The sequence below is a fragment of the Stegostoma tigrinum genome, chromosome 5, assembly GCF_030684315.1.
Source record: "Stegostoma tigrinum isolate sSteTig4 chromosome 5, sSteTig4.hap1, whole genome shotgun sequence".
Classification (NCBI taxonomy): domain Eukaryota; kingdom Metazoa; phylum Chordata; class Chondrichthyes; order Orectolobiformes; family Stegostomatidae; genus Stegostoma; species Stegostoma tigrinum.
The window spans coordinates 121,901,520-121,922,833 of record NC_081358.1 but is presented as its reverse complement, the minus strand read 5'-3'; the positions used below and the strand labels follow the sequence as shown (position 1 = coordinate 121,922,833).

Genomic DNA, 21,314 nt, shown 5'->3' with positions numbered 1-21,314 from the left:
GAAGGGCCTGTACTGTGCTGTAATGTTCTATGTTCTATGTTTGATCAATCTAATAATTTTTTGATGCAATACCAGAGAAAAGTTTTGAAGGGAAAGTAGCAGATATTGCTCATACAGATTTAAAGTACTGAGAAAATACGATGTCAGAAACTGATTAATAAAATAAAGATTCGTGGAGCAGGCGAGTCAGTGTCAGTTTGGTTAAATATTGTTTAAGGTAGTCATGGTAAAAAATCATTTTTCAGACTGAAGGACAAATGAATGAGGTGGTAAATAATGAGGAGGATTGCCCTAGATTATAGGAGAATAAGGATAGGCTGTTAGCAGCAATTTGAACTCAATAAAAGGATGGTGATAGAGATAATAGGAACTGCAGATGCTGGAGAATCTGAGATAACAAGGAGTGGCGCTGGATGAACACAGCAGGCCAAGCAGCATCTTAGGAGCAGGAACGCTGATGTTTCAGGAGGGTCTATGCTGCGTGGCATGCTGTGCTCATTCAGCTCCACACCTTGTTATCAAAGGATGTTAATAGTTCAGATTAAGTGATCTCACATGAGAATCACTTAATGTGAACTATCAACATCCTTTCCCCACCCCACCCCCAAACTACTGCAAAAATTTTGCCCCATCGACATTTCACTTCAGGTCTGAAGAGTCACCTTGACTCAAAACATTAGCATGCTTTCTGTCCATGAATGCTGCCTGTCCCACTGTGATCGCCAGCATTTTTTTGTTATGAAGGGAAGGACCTTGTGTAGTACCAAGGATCAGTGGGAACTTGTTGTTCTTATCCACCAGGACGGTTATGTTGAAACGGCATAGACCATACTGTGCAATTTTGGAATTCCCATTTAACAAAGGCTATGTTTGGACTGGAGAGGCTGCAAAGGAGGTTTTTTACAATGTTATCTGGATTGGAAAGTTTTAGTTATGAGTAGAGATTGAATAGACTGGGTGAGTTTTCCTCAGAGTAGAGGAAACAGAAGGGGGTCATGATTGAGATGCATAAAATTATGAGAGACATAGATAAGGTAGAAAAGGAACATTTCCCCTTGGTGGAGGGATCAAAGATGGGGCCTTGGGTATAAGGTAACTCCAGAAGGAGATGGGAATCTGGAACACAGCTTGTAACTGTGTAGAAATCCTCATAACGTTTAAGAAGTACTTACATTAGTGAGGCAATGGCCTAGTAGTATTATTGCTAGACTTTTAGGATAAGGTAGGTCCTACAAAACCAAAATACAGATTTAACATCTGCTTCGAAGGGCCTGTACTGTTCTATTCTCTGGGAACCAATGATTTTCAGGAAAACAATCTAAATTTTAAGTGAGGACTTAATACCCAAATTTACTTCTGATAGAAAACTAGGTGATGATAAGTTGTCAGGATGACCAAAACAGGCTGCAAAGAGATGCCAACAGCTTGGATGGGCAACAAAAGCAGCTGGAACATTATGTGGCAAAGTTTGAGGTTATTCATTTTGGTCAGAGTAGAAAGGCAGAATATTTTTATTAAGCATCAGACTGGTAAATGTTGATATTCACCTGTACTCAGGTATCCTCATACAAGGAACACAGAGGATGCATATACATCAGGCAATTAGGAAGGCAAATGGTACACTGGCCTTTATTGCTAGGAAATTGCATATGGAAGTCTTGTTACAATTGTACTATGTAGAGCTTTGGCAAGACTGTACAAAGTATAGTACAGTTTTGATTTCCATGTCTAAGAAAGAAGTAAAGAAGATTCAAATAGGTTAATTTTTAGGATGGGAAAGCTGTATTCTGCCAAGAGGCTAAGCAACTTGGGACAATCTGCAGTTTCAGTAGAATGGAGAAGTTACCTCCTGGAAACATACAAGATTTTGCAGGGGCTTGGCAGGGTAAACTCAAGAGGTCTTTTGGGGAATTTAGAACACAGCAGCAGCAGCAGTTGAGGAGATCACACACACACAGCTATTTTCTACCCAAGGAAGTTCAGGATATGAATTGATTATATTCAAGGCTGGACTATTTAAATGTTTGATCCTCAAGAGAGAAAAGGTTAGGGCAAGGAGCATGGAATTGAGGTAGAAGATGCATTGCTGATGAAGGGTCTAGGCCTGAAACATCAGCTTTCCTGCTCCTAAGACGCTGCTTGGCCTGCAGTGTTCATCCAGCTCAACACCTTGTTATCACCAAATCACCAAGAGCAGGTTCTAATCATTAGTATCAGATTTTTAATTTCTAGAACTCTTTCCTTCCCCCCCCGCCCCCAAGGAAAACAGTGTCATTGACAAATCTTCAAAAAAAGGTGCACTGTGGTCTGTGACATCTTGGGGACCTGAACTACTGCACAACAAATTTACTCTTTCTTTTCCCAAAGAAATGTAATGACAGTGTGTTGCAAAGCATTACAACATCGTAAAGTTATCCCCGGCGATAAGGGAAATCAAAAAGAGAAATTCAGGATCAACTCCAGTACTAGAAATCAGGAACATAATCTCCCCGAATTAACTTCCTCCCAAATATTCATGTTTTTAAAGCTCCCCTCGACACCATTTCACCAAGACCAGAAACAAAACAATTTTAAAAACAAGCCTACAATGATAGTCACTTCTAGTTGGAAAACAACAAGCAGTATTTAAAAACACTGGAACTTCGATGCCCTTCTGAACTGACTTCGGGAACAACACGTACAAACATAAACTGAGTGAGTAGAGAGAAGAAAAAACTCTGTAAAAGTTTCATCTTCTTCCTGTAAACAACCACTGCATTTAATGCATCAAACGACCCGCCTCTGCCTCTACCCCCACCGCCCCCTCGACGTCTCCGAAAGGGGTTGTCACTACCTTCTGGGCGCCGACGGCTCCATCACTACGGTGACGCCTTTTAAACGTGCGACGGTTACAGTTTCAAACCGCCATGCTCGACTCGCCTGACGTCACTGCACGCGCCTCTCTCCCCCTCCCCTCCCCTCCCCTCCCCACCCCACCCCAAACCTTCCTCCTCCAAAACGGCAGCTGGTGACACCGGCGCCGTCCTCCTCCGCCCTCAGCCCGCCTCCTCGACCATCCCATTGGTCGGAACGCTATCGTGCCAGAAGTGCCGTCTGTGTGGCAGCGTCGAACTGTCAATCAGTTTGGGCAGTCACGATTCTCTGGTCACAGACTGTTCTTCCTCCTGCGCAGCCGCGACTAATCACGGTGGAGTCTAAGAGTCTTTGATGTCGTAGCTCGTAGCTGGCGGAGTCCTTGATTCCGTTTTAAACCGTTTGGTTATTTGAAGGGCACATATTAACGAGAAATCACATGGAAACAAATGCCCGTAACTTCAGTCATCGGGTGGTTTAACGAACTAGCTCTGACTGGCTTTATTCTGGGAGATGTCATCACGTTACCACTCTCCGCAGCTGGCCGTGCCCACCCAGATTGACCAACATGTCCATCTTCGGTGAGCAAAATAAAATCCTGAACAACTGCGGATGTTATAAATCAGAAACAAAAAACAGAAGTTGCTGGAAAAGCTCAGTGGGTCCAGCAGCATCTGTGAAGAGAAAGAAGAATTAACTTTTCGGATCCGGTGACCCTTCCTCAACTGATGGTAGCCAGGAAAATGTTGGTTTATATGCAGAAGATAGAGTGGGGGCAGAGCGTAAGGAGTAAACCATAGATGCGTATAGAGCCCGAAGAGAGAGGACAGTTGGACAAACAAAGGAGTGGATAACAATCTGGCTAGAAGGGTGAATAGCTTCTAACGGCTAACAATAGCTAGCGCACAATGGCAGACTATGTGGTAACAAGGCCTGCTTTGTGCGGTGAGGGGCGAGGACCTGGGGAAGTTCAGGCCCTGAAATTATTGAACTCTATATTGAGTCTGGAGGGCTTCAACATCCCCAAGTGGAAATTGAGGTGTTGTTATTCCAGCTTGCTCTGAGCTTCGCTGGAATGCTGCAGCAAGCCTGAGATGGAGATGTTAGCCAGGGAACAGTGATGTATTAAAGTGGCAGGCAACTGGAAGCTCAGGGTGACTTTTGCAGGCAGAACATAGATATTCTGTGAAGTGGCTGCCCAACCTACGCTTTGGGGAGACCACATTGTGAGCAACGAATGCAGTAGACTAGATTGAGTGAGAGAAGAGGTAAATGGGCAGACGTTACACCCATGGCGGTTGCAGGGGACGGTGCTGTTGTGAGTGAAGGAAGAGTGCACCAGGGTGTCTCGGAGAGAACAGCTCCTGCGGTAGGTGGACAAGGGAGGAGAGAGGAGGGGAATCTGTGTTTGGTGGTAGCATCTTGCTGGAGATGGCAGAAATGATGGATGATGATCTTCTGGATTTGAATGCTGATGGGATGGTAGGTAAGGACAAGGGGTACCCTATTGTTGTTCGGTGGGAGAAAAAAGCAGGTGTGAGGGAAGAAGTGCAGGAGCTGGTTCAGATCTGGTTGGGGGCCCTGTTGATAACGGTGCTGGGGAATCCTCAGTTGAGGAAGAAGGTTGACATTTCAGAGGCTCCCTGTGCAAGTTGGCCTCATCAGAACATGTGCGATGGAGATAGAGGAACAGGGAGAATAGAATGGAGTCTTTACACGAAGCAAGGTGTGAGGGTGTGTAGTCCAGGTAGCTGTGGGATTCAGTGGGTTTTCAGTGGATATTAATTGTCAAGTTATCCCCAGAAATGGAACTAAAGATATCAAGAAAGGGAGGAGTCAGAGATAGACCAGATGAAAGTGAGGGCAGGGTAAAAAATTAGAAACTTTTCCAATTCCAGATGAGAGAGGGAAGCAGCACCAACAATATCAATATATCAGAGAAAGAGTTGTGGGAGGGGTCTGGAGAGGATTGGAAGAAGGAATATCCCCCATTAAGAGACATTTATAATTGGGACCCATGACCACTTTTCTGACCTGAAGAAAATGAGAGGAATTAAAAGAGAAGTTGTTGAGAGTGAGGAGAGTCTCAACCAAGTGGAGGAGGCTGGTGGTGGGTGGAGATGCCTCAGGCCTTTGCTCCAGGAAGAAGTTGAAGACCCCTGAGAACATCCTAGTGGAGGATGGGGGTGTAAAGTTTACATGCATCTATGGTAAAAAGGAGGCGGCTGGAGTGTACAAACTGGAAATTCCAAAACTAGCATAAAGCATCAGAGGAATCATGGATATATATATGGGTAGGGACTAGACTCAGGGGAGAAAAGACTGAGTCAAGGTGGGAATAGATAGCTTTGTGGGGCAAGAGCAGGCCGAAACAATGGGTCAGCCCTGTTTGTGGATTTTTGGAAGAAGGTGGAAGCAAGCTGTGCAGCGTTGGCGGGCTATTAGCTTGGAGGCAGTGGGGAGGAGATCACCAGATGAAATGAGGTCTGTGACCATAGTTGATACAATGGCCTGATGTTCCATGTTGGGGGTCATGGTCCAGAGGAAGATAGGAGGAGGTATTTGACCCTCTGCAATGTAGAGGTCAGTGCACCAAACTACAACAGCACCCCCCTTAATAACAAAGTCAGGGTTGGATCTGAGCACAAAGAGTGCAGTCAGTTCAGAGGAGATAGGTTGGATTGGTTAAGGGAGGGGGCAGAGAAATTGACATCGACAATTCTCAGTGAACAGATCAAGTGCAGGTAAAAGGCCAGAAGGAGGGGTCCGGGTGGAGGGAGAGTGTTCGAGCTGGATGAAGGGGTCTGTGGGATGGGGAGAGGACTCTTGTCCAAAAAATGGCACAAAGGCAAAGATGGCAGAAGAAGAGTTGGATTTCATGTCATGCCTGAAGCTCATTAAGTGGGTCGCAGAGGGATAAAGCTGACACCTTTGCTGAGCACAGAATGTTTGAAGGTTGGGAGAGGTGGTGAATGCCCGACAGGTGGTCGGGTTTGAGGAAGAAATGGAGTCAGAGGGAAGGGGAGGAAAGGAAGGTTTCAGAGGGTCATGGGTATCTCTGAGCTGTTGCATCTCGTGAGCATTGATGCCTGAAAGGAAAAAAACACATTTCTTGTTCTGATGAGGCCAACTTCGACAAGGGAGCCTCCAAAATGTCCATCTTTTTCCTTTAATATATAGTATAAGGATTGCCTAGCACCATTGTCAACAGGGTCCTCAACCGGGTCCGACTCATCCCCCACACTTCTGCCCTCTCCCCCTTTCTTCCCTCCCACAACAGTGATAGGTTCCCTTTGTCCATACCTACCATCCCACCAGAATTCACATCCAGAAGATCAGCCACCATTCCTGCCACCTCCTACAAGATGCTACCACTAGATGCATATTCCCCTCCCTTGTCTGCCTACCACAGGGACTGTTCCCTCTGGGACATCCTAGTCCACTCTTCCTTCACTCTCAACACCACCCAACGGCCCCACGGCACCTTCCCTTGCAACCACCTTATGTGTAACACCTGCCCACTTACCTCCTCACTTCTCAGTATCTAAGGTCCCAAACACAACTTCCAGATTGTGCAGCAACTCACCTGCACTTCACACAATCTAGTCTGCTGCATTAGTTGCTTACAGTGTGGTCTCCTCCAAAGACTGGGTGACCACCTCATGGAGCATCTGTGTTCTGCCAGCAAACATGATCCTGATCTTCCAGTTTCCTGCCACTTTAACACACCACCTTGTTCCCTGGCTAACATCATTTAAAGGAAGGCTCACCGGACCCAACACATTAACTCTGATTTTTTCTCCACAGATGCTGCCAGACCTGCTGAGCTATTCCAGCAACTTCTGTTTTTGTTCTGATTTACAGCATCCGCAGTTCTTTCGGTTTTTATTTCTGTCGCAGGGCTGCTGTAGAGTTCCAGCAAAGCTCAGTGCAAACTAGAAGAAGTATACCTCATTTTCCACTTCGGGACCCTGAAGCCCTCCAGACCAAATATCAACTTCAATAATTTTAGGGCCTGAACTGTCTCATGTCCTAGCCCTCTACCCCAGACACCAGGCCTTGTATTACATAATCACACTATCACACACTATTGTTAGCCATTAACAGTTTCCATTAACAGCTATTCGCCCTCCTAGCCAGATTGTATCTCCTCCGTTATCCAACTGCTCTTCTCTCTCTTTGGGCTCTATCCAAACCTTTCGTTTACTCCTTCCCCTTCCCCCCAACCTATCTTCTGCATATAAACCAATATTTTGCTACCTACCATCAGTTCTGAGCAAGGATCACTGAACCAGAAATATTAAATCTGATTTCTCTTCACAGATGCTGCCAAACCTGCTGAGCTTTTCTAGCAACTTCTGTTTTTGCATGATCAGGGAGTCTGGCTTTCCCAATCGAAAAGAGGGTATGATTCTGAAATCAAGTTGTTCAGAGATGTTATAACAAAAATCTGGCGTAGGTGGAACTTTAACCCAGGCTTCCTGGCTCAGAGGCAGCAATATCAACACTGCACAACGAGAGTCCCTCACACTTCTATTTATTAATTCAGTATTGGAAATGGGGTGACCAGTTGTTTGAATGAATTGATTAATGCAAAGGTTGTTGTGCTGTAGTGTTGAAGGGTCTCTCTGATGAAAGGTCTAGGCCCGAAACGTCAACTTTTGTGCTCCTGAGATGCTGCTTGGCTTGCTGTGTTCATCCAGCTTCATACTTTGTTATCTTGGATTCTCCAGCATCTGCAGTTCCCATTATCTCTGTGCTGTAGTGGTAATGTCCCTGCCTCAGAGATAGAATACTTGGTTCAAGCCCCACCTGCTCCGGAGGTGTGTTATAACACATCTGAACAAGTTGATTACAAGTATCAAAATAAGAGTATTAAAATAATTTATTTCAACAAGATTTTTTTATGTTCCCTTCAATGACAGCAATGCCCACATCCTATGAATGAATTTTTTAAAAAATCAAATGATATACTGTAGGGGTCAAGATCCCACTGCTGGATCATGTGTCATTGCCGTGAAAAGGCTGCCAAGATCATCAAAGGCCCATTCCATCTTGGTAATGCTCTCTTACAAACTCTTCTATCAGGTAGAAGATACAGGAACATGAACAACTGCACCAGCAGGTTCAAGAATAGCTTCTTCCCAACTGTTATTAGACTGATGAATGGATTCTAATTTTGAATAATGCTGTTCTTGTTAATGTTTATCATGCCTCGTGCACTTCCTGTGCAGTGTAACATGTATTCCCGACTCTGTCCAGGTTTTGTTTTTCACTCACTGATCTGTATATTCGTGCTTGCTCCGATCTGCCTGTACTGCTCACAGTCAAAGCTTTTCACTGTACTTAGGTACACATGACAATAAATCAAATCAAATCAATGAAGGAAGAGATGATATAAACACTCAGTTTACTGATGACACAAAAATAGGTAGGTTGTAAAATAAGTAAGTTGTGAAGAGGATTTAAGTGGCTACAAAAAGATACTGATAAGTAGGTTAGCAAAGATCTGACAAATGTAATACATTGTGCAGAAATGTAAAATTGTTCGTATTGCTGGAAGAATGACAAAGAGACAAGTTATTTAAATAGTGAAAGATTGCAGGGTTTACAGGTTCACAATAATCGGGATTCCTAGTGCATGAATCATAAAAGGTTAGTGAGCAGGTACACAAGTAATTAGGAAAGCTAATGGGGTGTTGTAATTTATTCTGAGGGGAATGGAATACAAAAGTAGGAAGATTATGCTTCAATTATACAAGACACATGTAAGACCCGTATCTAAAGTACCATATACAGTATCGGACATCCTACTGAAGTAAGGATGTAAATATATTAGAATACGTTCAGAGGCTCACTGTAGTAAATGTCTAGAATGGGTGGATTATGAGGAAGGTTGTGATCAGAGATAATAGGAACTGCAGATGCTGGAGAATCCAAGATAACAAAGTGTGGAGCTGGCTTGGCGTGCTGTGTTCCACCAGCTCCACACTTTGTTATGACGAAGATTGGACAGGTTAGGCTTCTAGTCACTGGAGTTCAGAATACTAACAGGAAATTTGATTAAAACCTGTAAAATCCTTGGCTTGGGGGGGGAAGAAGTTCCTCATGGGAGAATCTAGAATTAAGGGTCAACAATCTTTGGAACTTGCTTCCTTAAAACGCATGGAGGCAGATTCTTTTAATATTTTTAAGATAGAGGTGGATAGATTGATGATAAGCAAGAAGGTAAAAGGTTAAGAATGGGATAGGTGGCAATGTGAATTTGAGCTTCATCTAGATCAGCCATGATCTTATTAAATGGGGGAACAGGATAGTGAGGCTGAAAGTCCTACTCATGCTCTTTGTTTTTTTGTTCACAGACCATATCTAGTACTTACCACTAATTATAATACAGAACATAAAATTACACAAGTTAGAGGCAAAATTAGATTATTTAGCCTTCGACCTTGCCCTGCCATTCAATGATGACCCATTATTTCAATTCCCCATCCCCACATTATCCCCATATTGCTTCATTCTTTTAGTATCCATAAATCTATTGATTTTTGTCTTAAATATATTCAATAATTGAACATGCAAACTCCTGTCTGCGAGAGATTATGAAGATCCATAGCATTTGCATCAAGAAATTTTTCTTCATCTCAATTTTGGATTTGTCAAAAGATAGAAAAGAGAAATTGAAGAACAACATTTAGTTGATATTCAGGTTTACTTCACATTTAGCGTGGTGGTGCATTTTCTGTATATGGTGCTTTCAATTTGCATGTCGATTCAGAGCTATTCATTTTCTTTTGCCACCCCATCTTTATTAGATTTTTAACAGGGGCTTATCAGACTATCAGCATAGGGTCATCAAGAATATCAAAAATGCAACAAAATTTGTATTGTTTGGACTAGTTTCTGTTCTATAACAGATTATTGTGTGCTTTTTGCTCAAGCTAATTTTATTGTATTTTAATGGTTAGCACATTTTACTTAATTTGCTTGTGCTATTACATTGATTTTATTAACAGTTGTCATGCAGGCCAGACAAGGCATGATTTTTTTAAAGTAATCAAGAAACTTTTATCATCAATTTACCTGGCCATTGTATCCACAAAGTACCAGATTCATTGGAATCGGTTTTCTAATTTGTTATGGCAGGAGCCATATGACCATTGTGCCATAAACACTAGGCTACCTTATCCTTCAATCCTTCAATTTCACACAAGATCCTTTGATCCAAATGAACGTGGAAACTTTCATCCAATTTTTCCAAACTTTATTCAAACGTGGACTTAAGAAATAGAAAAAAAACTATGCAAATCAATGTGGTCTGGCAGAATGTCAGAAAAATACTCTTGTAAGTTTTAAAACTTTGGATTTGGCTCAATGTCAAGTTTCGTTTGATTACATTCCAATGAAGCACCTTGGCAGAAAAAAATCTCGTGTTAGTACGCTTCCTCTCACAGACTCAATGTGTCGCAAATTTCTTTACAGCCAATTAACTACTTTTGAAGCATAGTAATTTTTGTACAGTAGGAAATGCAGCAGCCAATTTGTGCACCGCATGCTTCCATAAGTGGGACTTGAGATTGTGTTCAGATAATCTATCTTTGGTGAGTGTGATTAAGAGAGAAAGTTTGGCCAGAGACTTCCCTTTTTTGAGTAGTGGTGCCCGAAGGATCTTAGCTTAGCTGAGAAGGTGACCCACATATATTCCAAGTCATATTGGAAAGCGTCTGCCAAAATGCAGACTTGGAAGTGATTGTGACAAAGCGGTAATATCACTGGACTAGTGATCTACAAGTCCAGGCTAATGGTCTGGGCGCATGGGTTCAAATCCTACCACAGCAGCCGGTCATGGAGTCATAGATGTCAACAGCATAGAAGAATATTGTATGGCCCATTGAGTCTGCTCCATTCAAAAACAAACGCCTAACTATTTTAATACCATAAATTTAATTGATAAAATCTGTAAATGAAAGGTAACCTCAGTAATAGTAACTATGAACCCATCATCAATTATTGTTAAAAACCCATCTAGTTCTCTGATATCCTTTAGATAGGGAAGTCTGTCATCCCTACCCACCTAGCCCACTGTGACTACCAACCACAGTAGGAGTTACCTCTTCAATGTTCCCTGAAATTATCTGAGAAGTCACTTATTTCAAAAATAATTAGGAATGGACAACTAAAGCTACCCTCACCATCAATGCTCACATCCCAAATTAGACAGGTTATCAGTTCCATTTCTGAAAAAGCAAGCCTAGCACTTGTTGCTAAAGAGCCATAGAGATATGCAGCATGGAAGCAGACCATTTGGTCCAAATTGTCCATGCCAACCAGATATCCCTGACAAATCTAGTCCCATTTGCCAGCATTTGGCCCCTATCCCTCGAAACCCATCCTATTCATATATCCATCCAGAAGCCTTTTAAATGTTATAATTGAACTAGCCTCCACCACTTTGGCAGCTCATTCCATACACACACCACCTTCTGCATGAAAAGTTTCCCTTGGGTCTCTTTTAAGTCTTTCCCCTCTCACTTTAAACCTATGCCCTCCAGTTTTGGGCTCTCCCACCCTGGGGAAAAGACCTTGACCATTCACCCTATCCTTGCCACTCATGATTTTATAAACATCTATAAAGTCACCCCTCAGTCTTCGATGCTCCAGGGAAAATGGCCCCAGCCTATTCAGCTTCTCCCTATAGCTCAAACCCTCCAACGCTGGCAACATCCTTGTAAATCTTTTCTGAACCCTTTCAAGTTTCAAAACACCCCTCCTGGCAGGGTGACCAGAATTGCACACATTACTCCAAAAGTGGCCTAACCAATGTCCTGTACAGCTGGAACATGACCACCCAATCCCAAGCTCAATGCACTGTCCAATAAAGGAAAGCATACTAAATGCCTTCTTCACTATCCTATCTACCAGTGACTCCATTTTCAAAGAACTATGAACCCGCACTCCAAAGTCTCTTTGTTCAGCAACACTCCCCAGAACCTTACCATTGAGTGTATGAGTCCTACCCTGATTTGCCTTTCCAAAATGCAACACCTCACATTTATCTAAATTAAACTCTATGTGCTACTCCTCGACCCATTGGCCCATCTGATCAAGATCCTATTGTAGTCTGATGTAACCTTCTTTGCTGATGGATTTGAAAAGTAGGACAGTTGTGTTAAATCAACTTCGAACAACAGTTAGACTACTTTTTTAGAGTACTATATGCAGTTACTTTAGCTATATAATAAAAATAATAGAAAGACACTGGGGACTGTGCAGTCAGGACATGTTGTGTCTTACTGAGGAAGGTGCAGTTGAGGGGTTAGGCAAGGAAATATAAATACTTGGATAATCAATTCTTAATGTTGTCAACCATACAATTCCTCATTGATGGTTGATAAAATAATTCCTGTAGCCACAGGGAATGTAGCCAGTGAAATTGCATGAATTGATACAGGGCAATTGTGGATTTTGACTCAAACTGCATTTTCCAATAATTTGCAAGAAAAGAGTTTGAATCCAGTTTCATTCCCTTTCTGTGTATGCTAGTTGGTGAAAGGAGTACTATAAAGATCATAGCTATGAAAACCCCAAGACATCCCTATACTGCAGCTAAAAGCAATAGTTATTCTATCACCCTTTCTTCGTTTGAAGCAAGGAAAACAACCATCAAAAGGAACAAGACAAAACCTCTCAGCTGATCTAGAAGCCAAGCATCTTGAAATCAACTGCTGACTGATAAACATGAGTGTTGGCTGTATCACTCAACGTAACAGCCACCTCATGATCTCTGAGGTCCCCATTGTGGGCTGTAGTTTACCAAAAAACTGCAGGAGAAAGAACCTAGATTTTCCCTACATTCCTTTCTGAAGAAGGGTCTTGGCCCGAAATAACGAGGTGTAGAGCTGGATGAACGCAGCAGGCCAAGCTGCATCTTAGGAGCAGGAAAGGTGACGTTTCGGGCCTAGACCCCTCTGCTTGGCCTGCTGTGTTCATCCAGCTCTACACTTCATTATCTCGGATTCTTCAGCATCTGCAGTTCCTATTGTCTCTAGGCCCGAAATGTCAGCTTTCCTGCTCCGCTGATGCTGCTTGGCCTCCTGTGTTCGTCCAAATCTACGCCTGGTTATCTCATTTTCCCTACATTGTTTGGTCACGTTGTATCTAACCAAAGAAGCTCAGGCAATCGAAGCTGAGAACCCTGTAAACAAAGGACCCTGAAATCTGATTGTCTGAACCTTTCTCCAGAGTCTACAAGACAACAAAAGTCAATAAATAGAACTTCTTTGATTAAAGCCCATCAAGCTGACTCAGTGCTAAAAATACTAGTTCAGACTGCACTCACTGAAGCTGAGGCAGAACCAATGAAGCCAGATGAAATTCTTATGCAAAATCCAAGTCTGCATCAGCAATGCTTTTACTGGCTACAGTTCCACAAGGACTAGTAAGACATTAACAGGGCATGCCAGAACTGCCAAGCTATGGGAAAACCCCAACTGCATCATAAGTTGCACGTATAATTTCCATAGAATTGCTTTGAATGCAGAATGATATCAAAAGACTAAGTCAAGGGCACTCTACCTGAATGAACACAGCATTCACAACAAGATAGATGATCTAAAAGAGATCACTGTTTATGATGTAACTTCTACCACAGGGATGTGGCTGCATGGTGACCAGGACTGGGAAAGGAATATTCAATGACATTTGATACATAGTAAGGGCAGAAAAGAAGAAAAAGCTGTTGAAGGTACACTGATAATGAGACAAGGTCTTAGTTCATTAGTATGGGAGAATCTCAGTTTGGAAAAGCAATACATGGAATCTGTTTGAGTGGAACTAGTAAATAACAAGGGACAGCTGAAATTGTTTGGATTTATTTACAGGCCACCAAATATTCATGGTAGTGTGGGACATGGTATAAATCAAGAAATGAGAGAAGCTGGTCGCATGTTCCCACAATAGAGTATGGAGGGAGGTGCCTATAAATATAGTTGATGCATTGATAATCACTTTCCAAAATTTTATTAACTTGAAGCGATTCCTGTGCACCATTTCCGCCACCTCCAGCAAGATGCCACCACCAGACACACATTCCCCTCCCCTCCCTTGCCCCCCTTCTGCAGGGACTGTTCCCGCTGGGACACCCTGGCCCACACTTTCTTCACCCCCAACACCTCCCCACAGCCCAATGGCACCTCCCCCTGTAACTGGTGATGTTGCAACACCTGCCCATTTACCTCCTCCCTCCCCACTATCCAAGGGAAATGAGGGCAGAGGTGCAGGAAAAGCAAGAGATGCAATCGAGAGCGTTTCGACAACTGAAGGGGGAAAGTTGCAGTCCTTGAAATAGGAGGACATCTGGGGTGTTCGGGAGTGGAACACCACATCTTGGGAGCAGATGCGGCGGAGGTGGAGGAATTGGGAATAGGGGATTGCATTCTTGCAGAAAAGTGGGTGAGAGGAGGTGTAGTCTAGGTAGCTGTGTGAGTCAGTGGACTTGAAAGTGATATCGGTTTTGAGGCCGTCACCAGAGATGGAGACAGAGTGGTCCAGGAGGAGAGGGATGTATCAGAATGGTCCAGGTGAATTTGAGGTTGGGGTGAAATGTGCTAGTAAAGTTGCTGAACTGTTTGAGCTCTTTGTGGGAGCACAAGGTGGTGCCGATACTGTCATCAGTGTTACGGATGAAGAGGTGGGGGTTAGTGCCAGTGTAGCTGCGGAAGAGGGACTGTTCCACATATCCTACAAAGAGGCAGGCATAGCTTGGGCACATGCAGGTTCCCATGGCCACCCCTTCAGTCTGTAGGAAGTAGTAGGAGTTGAAGGAGAAGATGTTAAGGGTAAGGACAGGTTTGGTTAAGTGGATGAAGGGTATCAGTGGAGGGGGACTGGTTGGGTCTGCGTGTGAGGAAGAAGTGGATGGCTTTTAGGCCAACTGTGTGGGAAAAGCAAGTCAATAGGGATTGAATGTCCATGGTGGAGATGGGATGTTGGCGGGGGGGCAAGGAATTGGAAGTCGTGGAAGTGCTGGAGCATGTGGATGGTGTCCCGGATGTAGGTGAGGAATTCCTGGACTGGGAGGAGAAAGTAGAGTCAAGGTAACCAGAGATAAGTTCAATGGGGCAGGAGCGGGCAGAGTCAGGGCAGTAGGGATTGTGGATTTTGGGAAAAAGATAGAAACGGACGATGCGTGGTTGTGGAGCAATGAGGTTAGAGTCTGTGGGCGGGAGGTTACCTGAGGTGATCAGGTTATGGATGGTCTGGAAGATGATGTTTTGGTGGTCAGGGGTGGGGTCATGATTGAGGGGGCGGTAAGAGGAGATGTCAGAGAGTTGGCGCTTGGCCTCGATGATGTAAAGGTCAGTGCGCTATGCCACAACTGTGCCTCTCTTGTCTGTGAGTTTGACAGTGAGGTTAGGGTTGGAGCAGAGGACTGCATGTTCTGTGGGGGAGAGGCTGGTGTTGTTGTGGAACAGAGGGACTTATGAGTACAAGTACATAGTTCATTGAAAGCAACATCACAGGTAGACAGGGTGTTGAAGAAGGCATTTAGCATGTTGACCTTCATCAGTAAAGGAATTGAGTATGGAGTTGAGATGTTATCTTACAGTTATATAAATTATTGTTGAGGTCGCACTTGAAGTATTGTGTACAGTTTTGGTTACCATGTTATAGGAAAGACATAGTTAAACTGGAAAGTGTGCAAAGAAGATTTACAAGAAGGTTACCAGGGCTAGTTGGCATACAATACTCCAGACATAGTTTCACCAAGACTCTGTACAGTTGCAGCAAGACATCCCTGTCCTGTACTCATCATCTCACTATAAAGGCCAACATAAATTTACCTTCTTCACAGAGCAGGCTCAAAGGGCCAAATGGCTTACTCCTTTTCCTATTTTCTATGTTTCTAATCAAGTCACACTCTTTTGATAACTTAAGAAAGCCTGTTTGAATTGTCTCCTTTGAAAACTTAAATTAAGGATCATTTTAAAATTCACCTTTAATCAACTGAGGGGGCAAGTGAATAAAGAAACAGAACTAGTTCACCCATCTTCAGTCAGAAGCTTAGCTTTTTGTGGCACCCCATCTTTTATACAAATAACTTAGGGAACCTCATCCGGGAGCCGGTTATAATGCAGGCTATATAAATTGTGTAAGTTAAGATATTTAAATACTTCTGTAGATGGTGAGGAAAGGCAATTATGAATTAAATGGTGTGTTTGTCCTGAAGTTAAGGAAAAGTTGACGTTGATTTGGGCAGCCGCTACCAAGTAAATATGTTTCTGTAAGCCAACACGTGAGAGTCACTTCAAAAATACATTGTGTGCCACCCATAATCAATGTACAACAACCTGCTTAAGAAAGTTGTCAATTGAAACATTCTGTATCAGCATTATTATTCACAGTTCATTTATGGAGATTGTTGCAACATTGCTTGAATCTGGCAGCAAAGGTCTATAGATTTAATTCAGGTAAAACAGCAATTGAGTGGGGCACATAAAAAACACAAAAGACGGAGATACTGGAAATCTGAAACAAAAACACAGAAATTGCTGGAAAATTTCAGTAGGTCTCATAGAATCCCTACAGTGTGGAAACAGGCCACCAAGTCCACATTGTCCCTCTGACAAACGTCCCACCCAGACTCATTCCCCTGTAACCTGGCATTTCCCATGTCTCATCTACCTAACTCATACACCCCAGGACACTATGGGCAATTTAGCACAGCCAATCTAGCTAGACTGCACACCTTCGGACTGTGGGAGGAAACCGGTGCTCCTGGAGGAAACCCACACAGACACGGAGAATGTGTAAACTCTACACAGACAGTCACCCAAGGGTGGAGTTGGACCTGGGTCCCCAGCAATGTGAGGCAGCAGTGCTAATCACTGAGCCACTATGCCAGGTCTGGTAACATCTGTGGAGAGAAACCAGAGTTAGCATTTCGGATCCAGTGACCTTCTTCAGAATGATGGTAGGTCGGAAAAGGATGGTTTTTATACAGAAGATGGGATGGGGGGGGCTGTGCGGGGAGGGCAGCAGAGTAGACAATAGGTGGAGACAGAGCCCAAAGAGAAAGAAAAACAGCTGGACAGACAAAGGAGTGGTTGAAGATCAGTCTGGAGGAATGAATAGTTGCTCGGGGGCTATTAATGATTCCTAGTAGCCCACGTGATGCCAAGATCTGGTGTGTGGAGTGGGGGAAAGTATGAGAATGGTGCTCAAGTCTTAAAATTGTTGAGCTCGATATTAAGTCCAGAAGGCTGCAGAGTTCCCAAGCAGAAAGTGAAGTGCTCTTCTTCCAGCTTGCACTGAGCTTTGCCAGAGCACTACAGCAAGCCTGAGACAGAGATATTGGCCAAAGATGTGTCGACATGGCAAGCAACTGGAAGTTCAGGGTCTTTTTTGCAGGTAGAATATGGGTATTCTGCGAAGTGGTCAGGCAGTCTGCTTTCATTTCCCCCATGTAGAGGAGACCATATTGTAAACAGTGGATAGTGTAGACTAATTGTATCAGAAATAATAGGAACTGCAGATGCTGGAGAATCCAAGATAACAAAGTGTGAAGCTGGATGAACACAGCAGGCCAAGCAGCATCTCAGGAACACAAAAGCTGACGTTTCAGGCCTAGACCCTTCTCTAGGCCCGAAACGTCAGCTTTTGTGCTCCTGAGATGCTGCTTGGCCTGCTATGTTCATCCAGCTTCATACTTTGTTATAATAGAGTAGACTAGATGGAGTGAAATGCAAATAAAACACTGCTTCACGTGGGAGGTATGTTTGGGGGCCTTTTTTCTAATTAAATGGGATAATTACATTTCTTAGGGTGAATTAATGCAAGGAAATGCAAAGCATTACCAGAAGATAGTCCTTCAATGTTCAACTAGTTTCCAATCTATAATGTTCACTAACAGAAGCTCTGTTATAGACTATTTTTTAAACAGTCTTTTATGTTATGACACACCTCCAGCTTAATTGAGACTTGAAACTGAAGCTTCTGACCCAATTTGCCACAACAGACAATTAATTCAGGATTCCATTTAAATTTATTATTCAATTAGGACACATAGCTTTTTAACCTTTATTAACTTGCAATCAAAATATTTTCCATTTTGTTGTAAGAAATGTTTCTGCAGTTTGAAATTAAAGTAATCTTTTCCTTTGTTGTCCTGTGTCCCTTTATTTATGACCACAGTTATTTTCCTACACAATTCATCCATAAGCAAAAGAGTTCCCAACTTGGCTATGGAAACAAATGTGTGATCATTTAACAGTCTGTGGAATCATTCATCCGCTGTGGCATGTCTTTTTATATTGTGGGACTTGCTATGATCATTTACAAATTAATGCAGTGTGCGGTTTGGACTGGGCTATTTCACAAATATTCGTAAGTTATTTGTCATAGCAATTAATTTGTCAGGGCCATTTCACAAATATTTTCTTTCCACATAATAATACGGATTTACATTAATAGGATGTGAATCAATGTGTACTTTAAAATCCAAGTATGTTATATTTGGAGAAAAAAGATCATGTCTATCATGATGGATAAAATCTATATTCTGATGCAGAACAGAAAAATTATAGAGTAGAATTTGGTCCAGTCTAAGTTAAACTGTAACTTCCCTCTGATAATTGAAAGCTTTGAGCAATGATACTGTAACAAGCATAGAGAGTCATAGAGATCTACAGCACAGAAAAAAGACCTTTGCCCCATCATATCTTTGTTGGTTAAAAACAACGACCTAACTATTCTAATCCCACTTTCCAGTGCTTGGCATTGTATGCTTTGACATCACAAGTGCACATCTTAATACTTTTTAAATGTTGCGAGTGTTTCTACTACCTTTATGGGCAGTAATTATGGGCAGATTCCCACTACCCTCTGCTTGAAAAAGTTTTTTTTCTCATCTCCTCTCAACATTCTGCCTCTGAGAGACAATAAGAAGGAAGAAAGAGAAAGGAAGATCTCCAATTATATATCCTTATCATTACACTTTACAGTCAACATATACTCTTGAAGTATAGTGTCTATTGTAATGTAGGATAAGCAGATAATCTGTACATAGCAAGATCACACAAACAGCATTATGATAAAGACATTTATAAAGTGTTAAGTGAGGGATAAATAGTGGCTGAGATACCAGAGACTCTACTCTTGAGGCCTCTTATGCCCATCTCAGGGAGCAGATGGGCACTAGGTTTAATATTGAATCCAAAAGGCAGCTCATCCAGCAGTGTGGTATTCCCAGAGATTGCAATGGAGTATTAGCGTTGATTTTTGTGCTGATGCCTTGCAGTGGTACTTAAAGCCTTAATAGAGGCAAGAGTTCTGTAAGTAAACCACAGTTTTCACAGTCTGCTGTGCCTCATAGGAGCAAAGTTTGAAATAGTATTGACAGAATAGAAAACTATTCCATATTTGCCATATGGCAGCTTCAACATGTGAAATGATAGGCTGGAAACATGTGGTCCACACTCAGCATGCCATAAAATTCATAACTTTCTACCGTCACTCTCACCTGAGCATCTATGTTATATCTGTGAAAAAAAAATACCTGGAGCCTTAGGCAGCTGGGGGGGGAATGGGTTTGGAGAGGTAGTGATTAGTAGGAGTAATGTTGGAGATATGTTTTTGGATATCTTGAAATATTTCCTGTAACCTACTCCAATATTCCAAATGACCCTTGGTCATTCACAAGACTCGCATTTCTGGTGAAGGGTCTAGGCCTGAAACGTCAGACTTCCTGCTCCTAAGATGCTGCTTGACCTGCTGTGTTCATCCAGCACCAAGCCTTGTTATCTCTGATTCTCCAGCATGTGCAGTTCCTATTGTCTTTGGTTTGCCCAATTCAGTTTTTAATCAATGGTAACTTCCAGGATATTAATAGTTTAGAATTTAGCATTGGTAATGCTATTGAACATCAAAGGTGATGGTTGGATTCCCTCTTGTTGGATGGTCATTGACTGGTATTTGTGTGATGCTAATTAAAGACTGATTGAGGAGAAATTTCTTCTCTCAGGGTGTTGGAGTCTTGGGGACGCCTTGCCACAGACACCTCCGGGTGCAAAGTCCTTTTACTTATTTAAAGCTGAGGTATAGATTCTTCATCAGTCGGGGAATCAATGGCTCAGGAGGAAGTGGACTTGTGGAATATCAGATCACCCATGATCTTATTGGATGGCAGAGCAGGCTGAAGGAGTTAAATGGCCTAGATAATAAAATGTGAGGCTGGATGAACACAGCAGGCCAAGCAGCATCTCAGGAGCACAAAAGCTGACGTTTCGGGCCTAGACCCTTCATCAGAGAGGGGGATGGGGTGAGGGTTCTGGAATAAATAGGGAGAGGGGGGGAGGCGGACCGAAGATGGAGAGAAAAGAAGATAGGTGGAGACAGCATAGGTGGGGAGGTAGGGAGGGGATTGGTCAGTCCAGGGAAGACAGACAGGTCAAGGAGGTGGGATGAGGTTAGTAGGTAGGAGATGGGGGTGCGGCTTGGGGTGGGAGGAAGGGATGGGTGAGAGGAAGAACAGGTTAGGGAGGCAGAGACAGGTTGGACTGGTTTTGGGATGCAGTGGGTGGAGGGGAAGAGCTGGGCTGGTTGTGTGGTGCAGTGGGGGGAGGGGACGAACTGGCTGGTTTAGGGATGCGGTGGGGGAAGGGGAGATTTTGAAGCTGGTGAAGTCCACATTGATACCATTAGGCTGCAGGGTTCCCAAGCGGAATATGAGTTGCTGTTCCTGCAACCTTCGGGTGGCATCATTGTGGCACTGCAGGAGGCCCAAAAAAAATGGCCTACCTCTGTTTCTATATCTTACAGTCTTATAGTGTGCTATGAAGGTTACTTTCCATGTGTCAGCTCCTGCCTGGAAATTGTTCCAGGTCTTGCTGTGTATGTACAATGCCTGCTTCAGTAGCTTTGTATTCACAAGTTGTGCTGAACATTGAGCAACCGTCCATTTCTGACCTTATAATGGAAGGAAGCTGAAACAATTGAAGATAATTGAGCTGGACCACCATTCTGAGGAAGTTCTGAAGAGATGTCCTAGAGCTGAGATTGACTTCCAAGAACCACAACCATTCCCTTTGGCTAGGTATGACTCCAAACAGCAGAGATTTTTGTCCTAATTTGTTTATCAAAGACTCCTTAATGCCATACTGCGTCAAATGCATCAGTGATGTCAAGTGCAGTCAGTCTCAAACAAGGGTTCAGGTATTTTATCCATGATTGGACCAAGGCCTTAATGAGGTCAGGATTTGAAAAGCTACAGTGGAACACAGCTGAGCACCACTGAGCAGGTTATTACTGAGCAAATATTGATCAATAGCACTGTTGATAATCCCTTCCATCACTTTGCTGATGATCAACGTATACTCATTAAAGTAAAAGTCACCACAGCCCCAGTGGATCGTATGCTGCTGTTTCATTAGTGAGAGATAACTGCTGGTGAGCTCAACATAAGT

At 43.1% G+C, this 21,314-nt stretch overlaps 1 protein-coding gene across 4 annotated transcripts in view; it reads right to left on the bottom strand.

Annotated features, from left to right (window-relative positions):
* Window positions 1-2,947, bottom strand: part of stk3 (serine/threonine kinase 3 (STE20 homolog, yeast)) — a 384,923-nt gene extending 381,976 nt beyond the window's left edge. The window contains exon 1 of one of the 4 annotated variants that reach the window (XM_048529773.2): window positions 2,834-2,947. In XM_048529773.2, coding sequence (XP_048385730.1) covers window positions 2,834-2,856 — 23 coding nt within the window. In that variant the 5' untranslated portion in view covers window positions 2,857-2,947. The remainder of the gene's footprint in view (window positions 1-2,833) is intronic. The other 3 variants (XM_048529774.2, XM_048529775.2, XM_059646254.1) reach the window with 3 other exon arrangements.
* Between the last annotated feature and the right edge of the window lie 18,367 nt (window positions 2,948-21,314).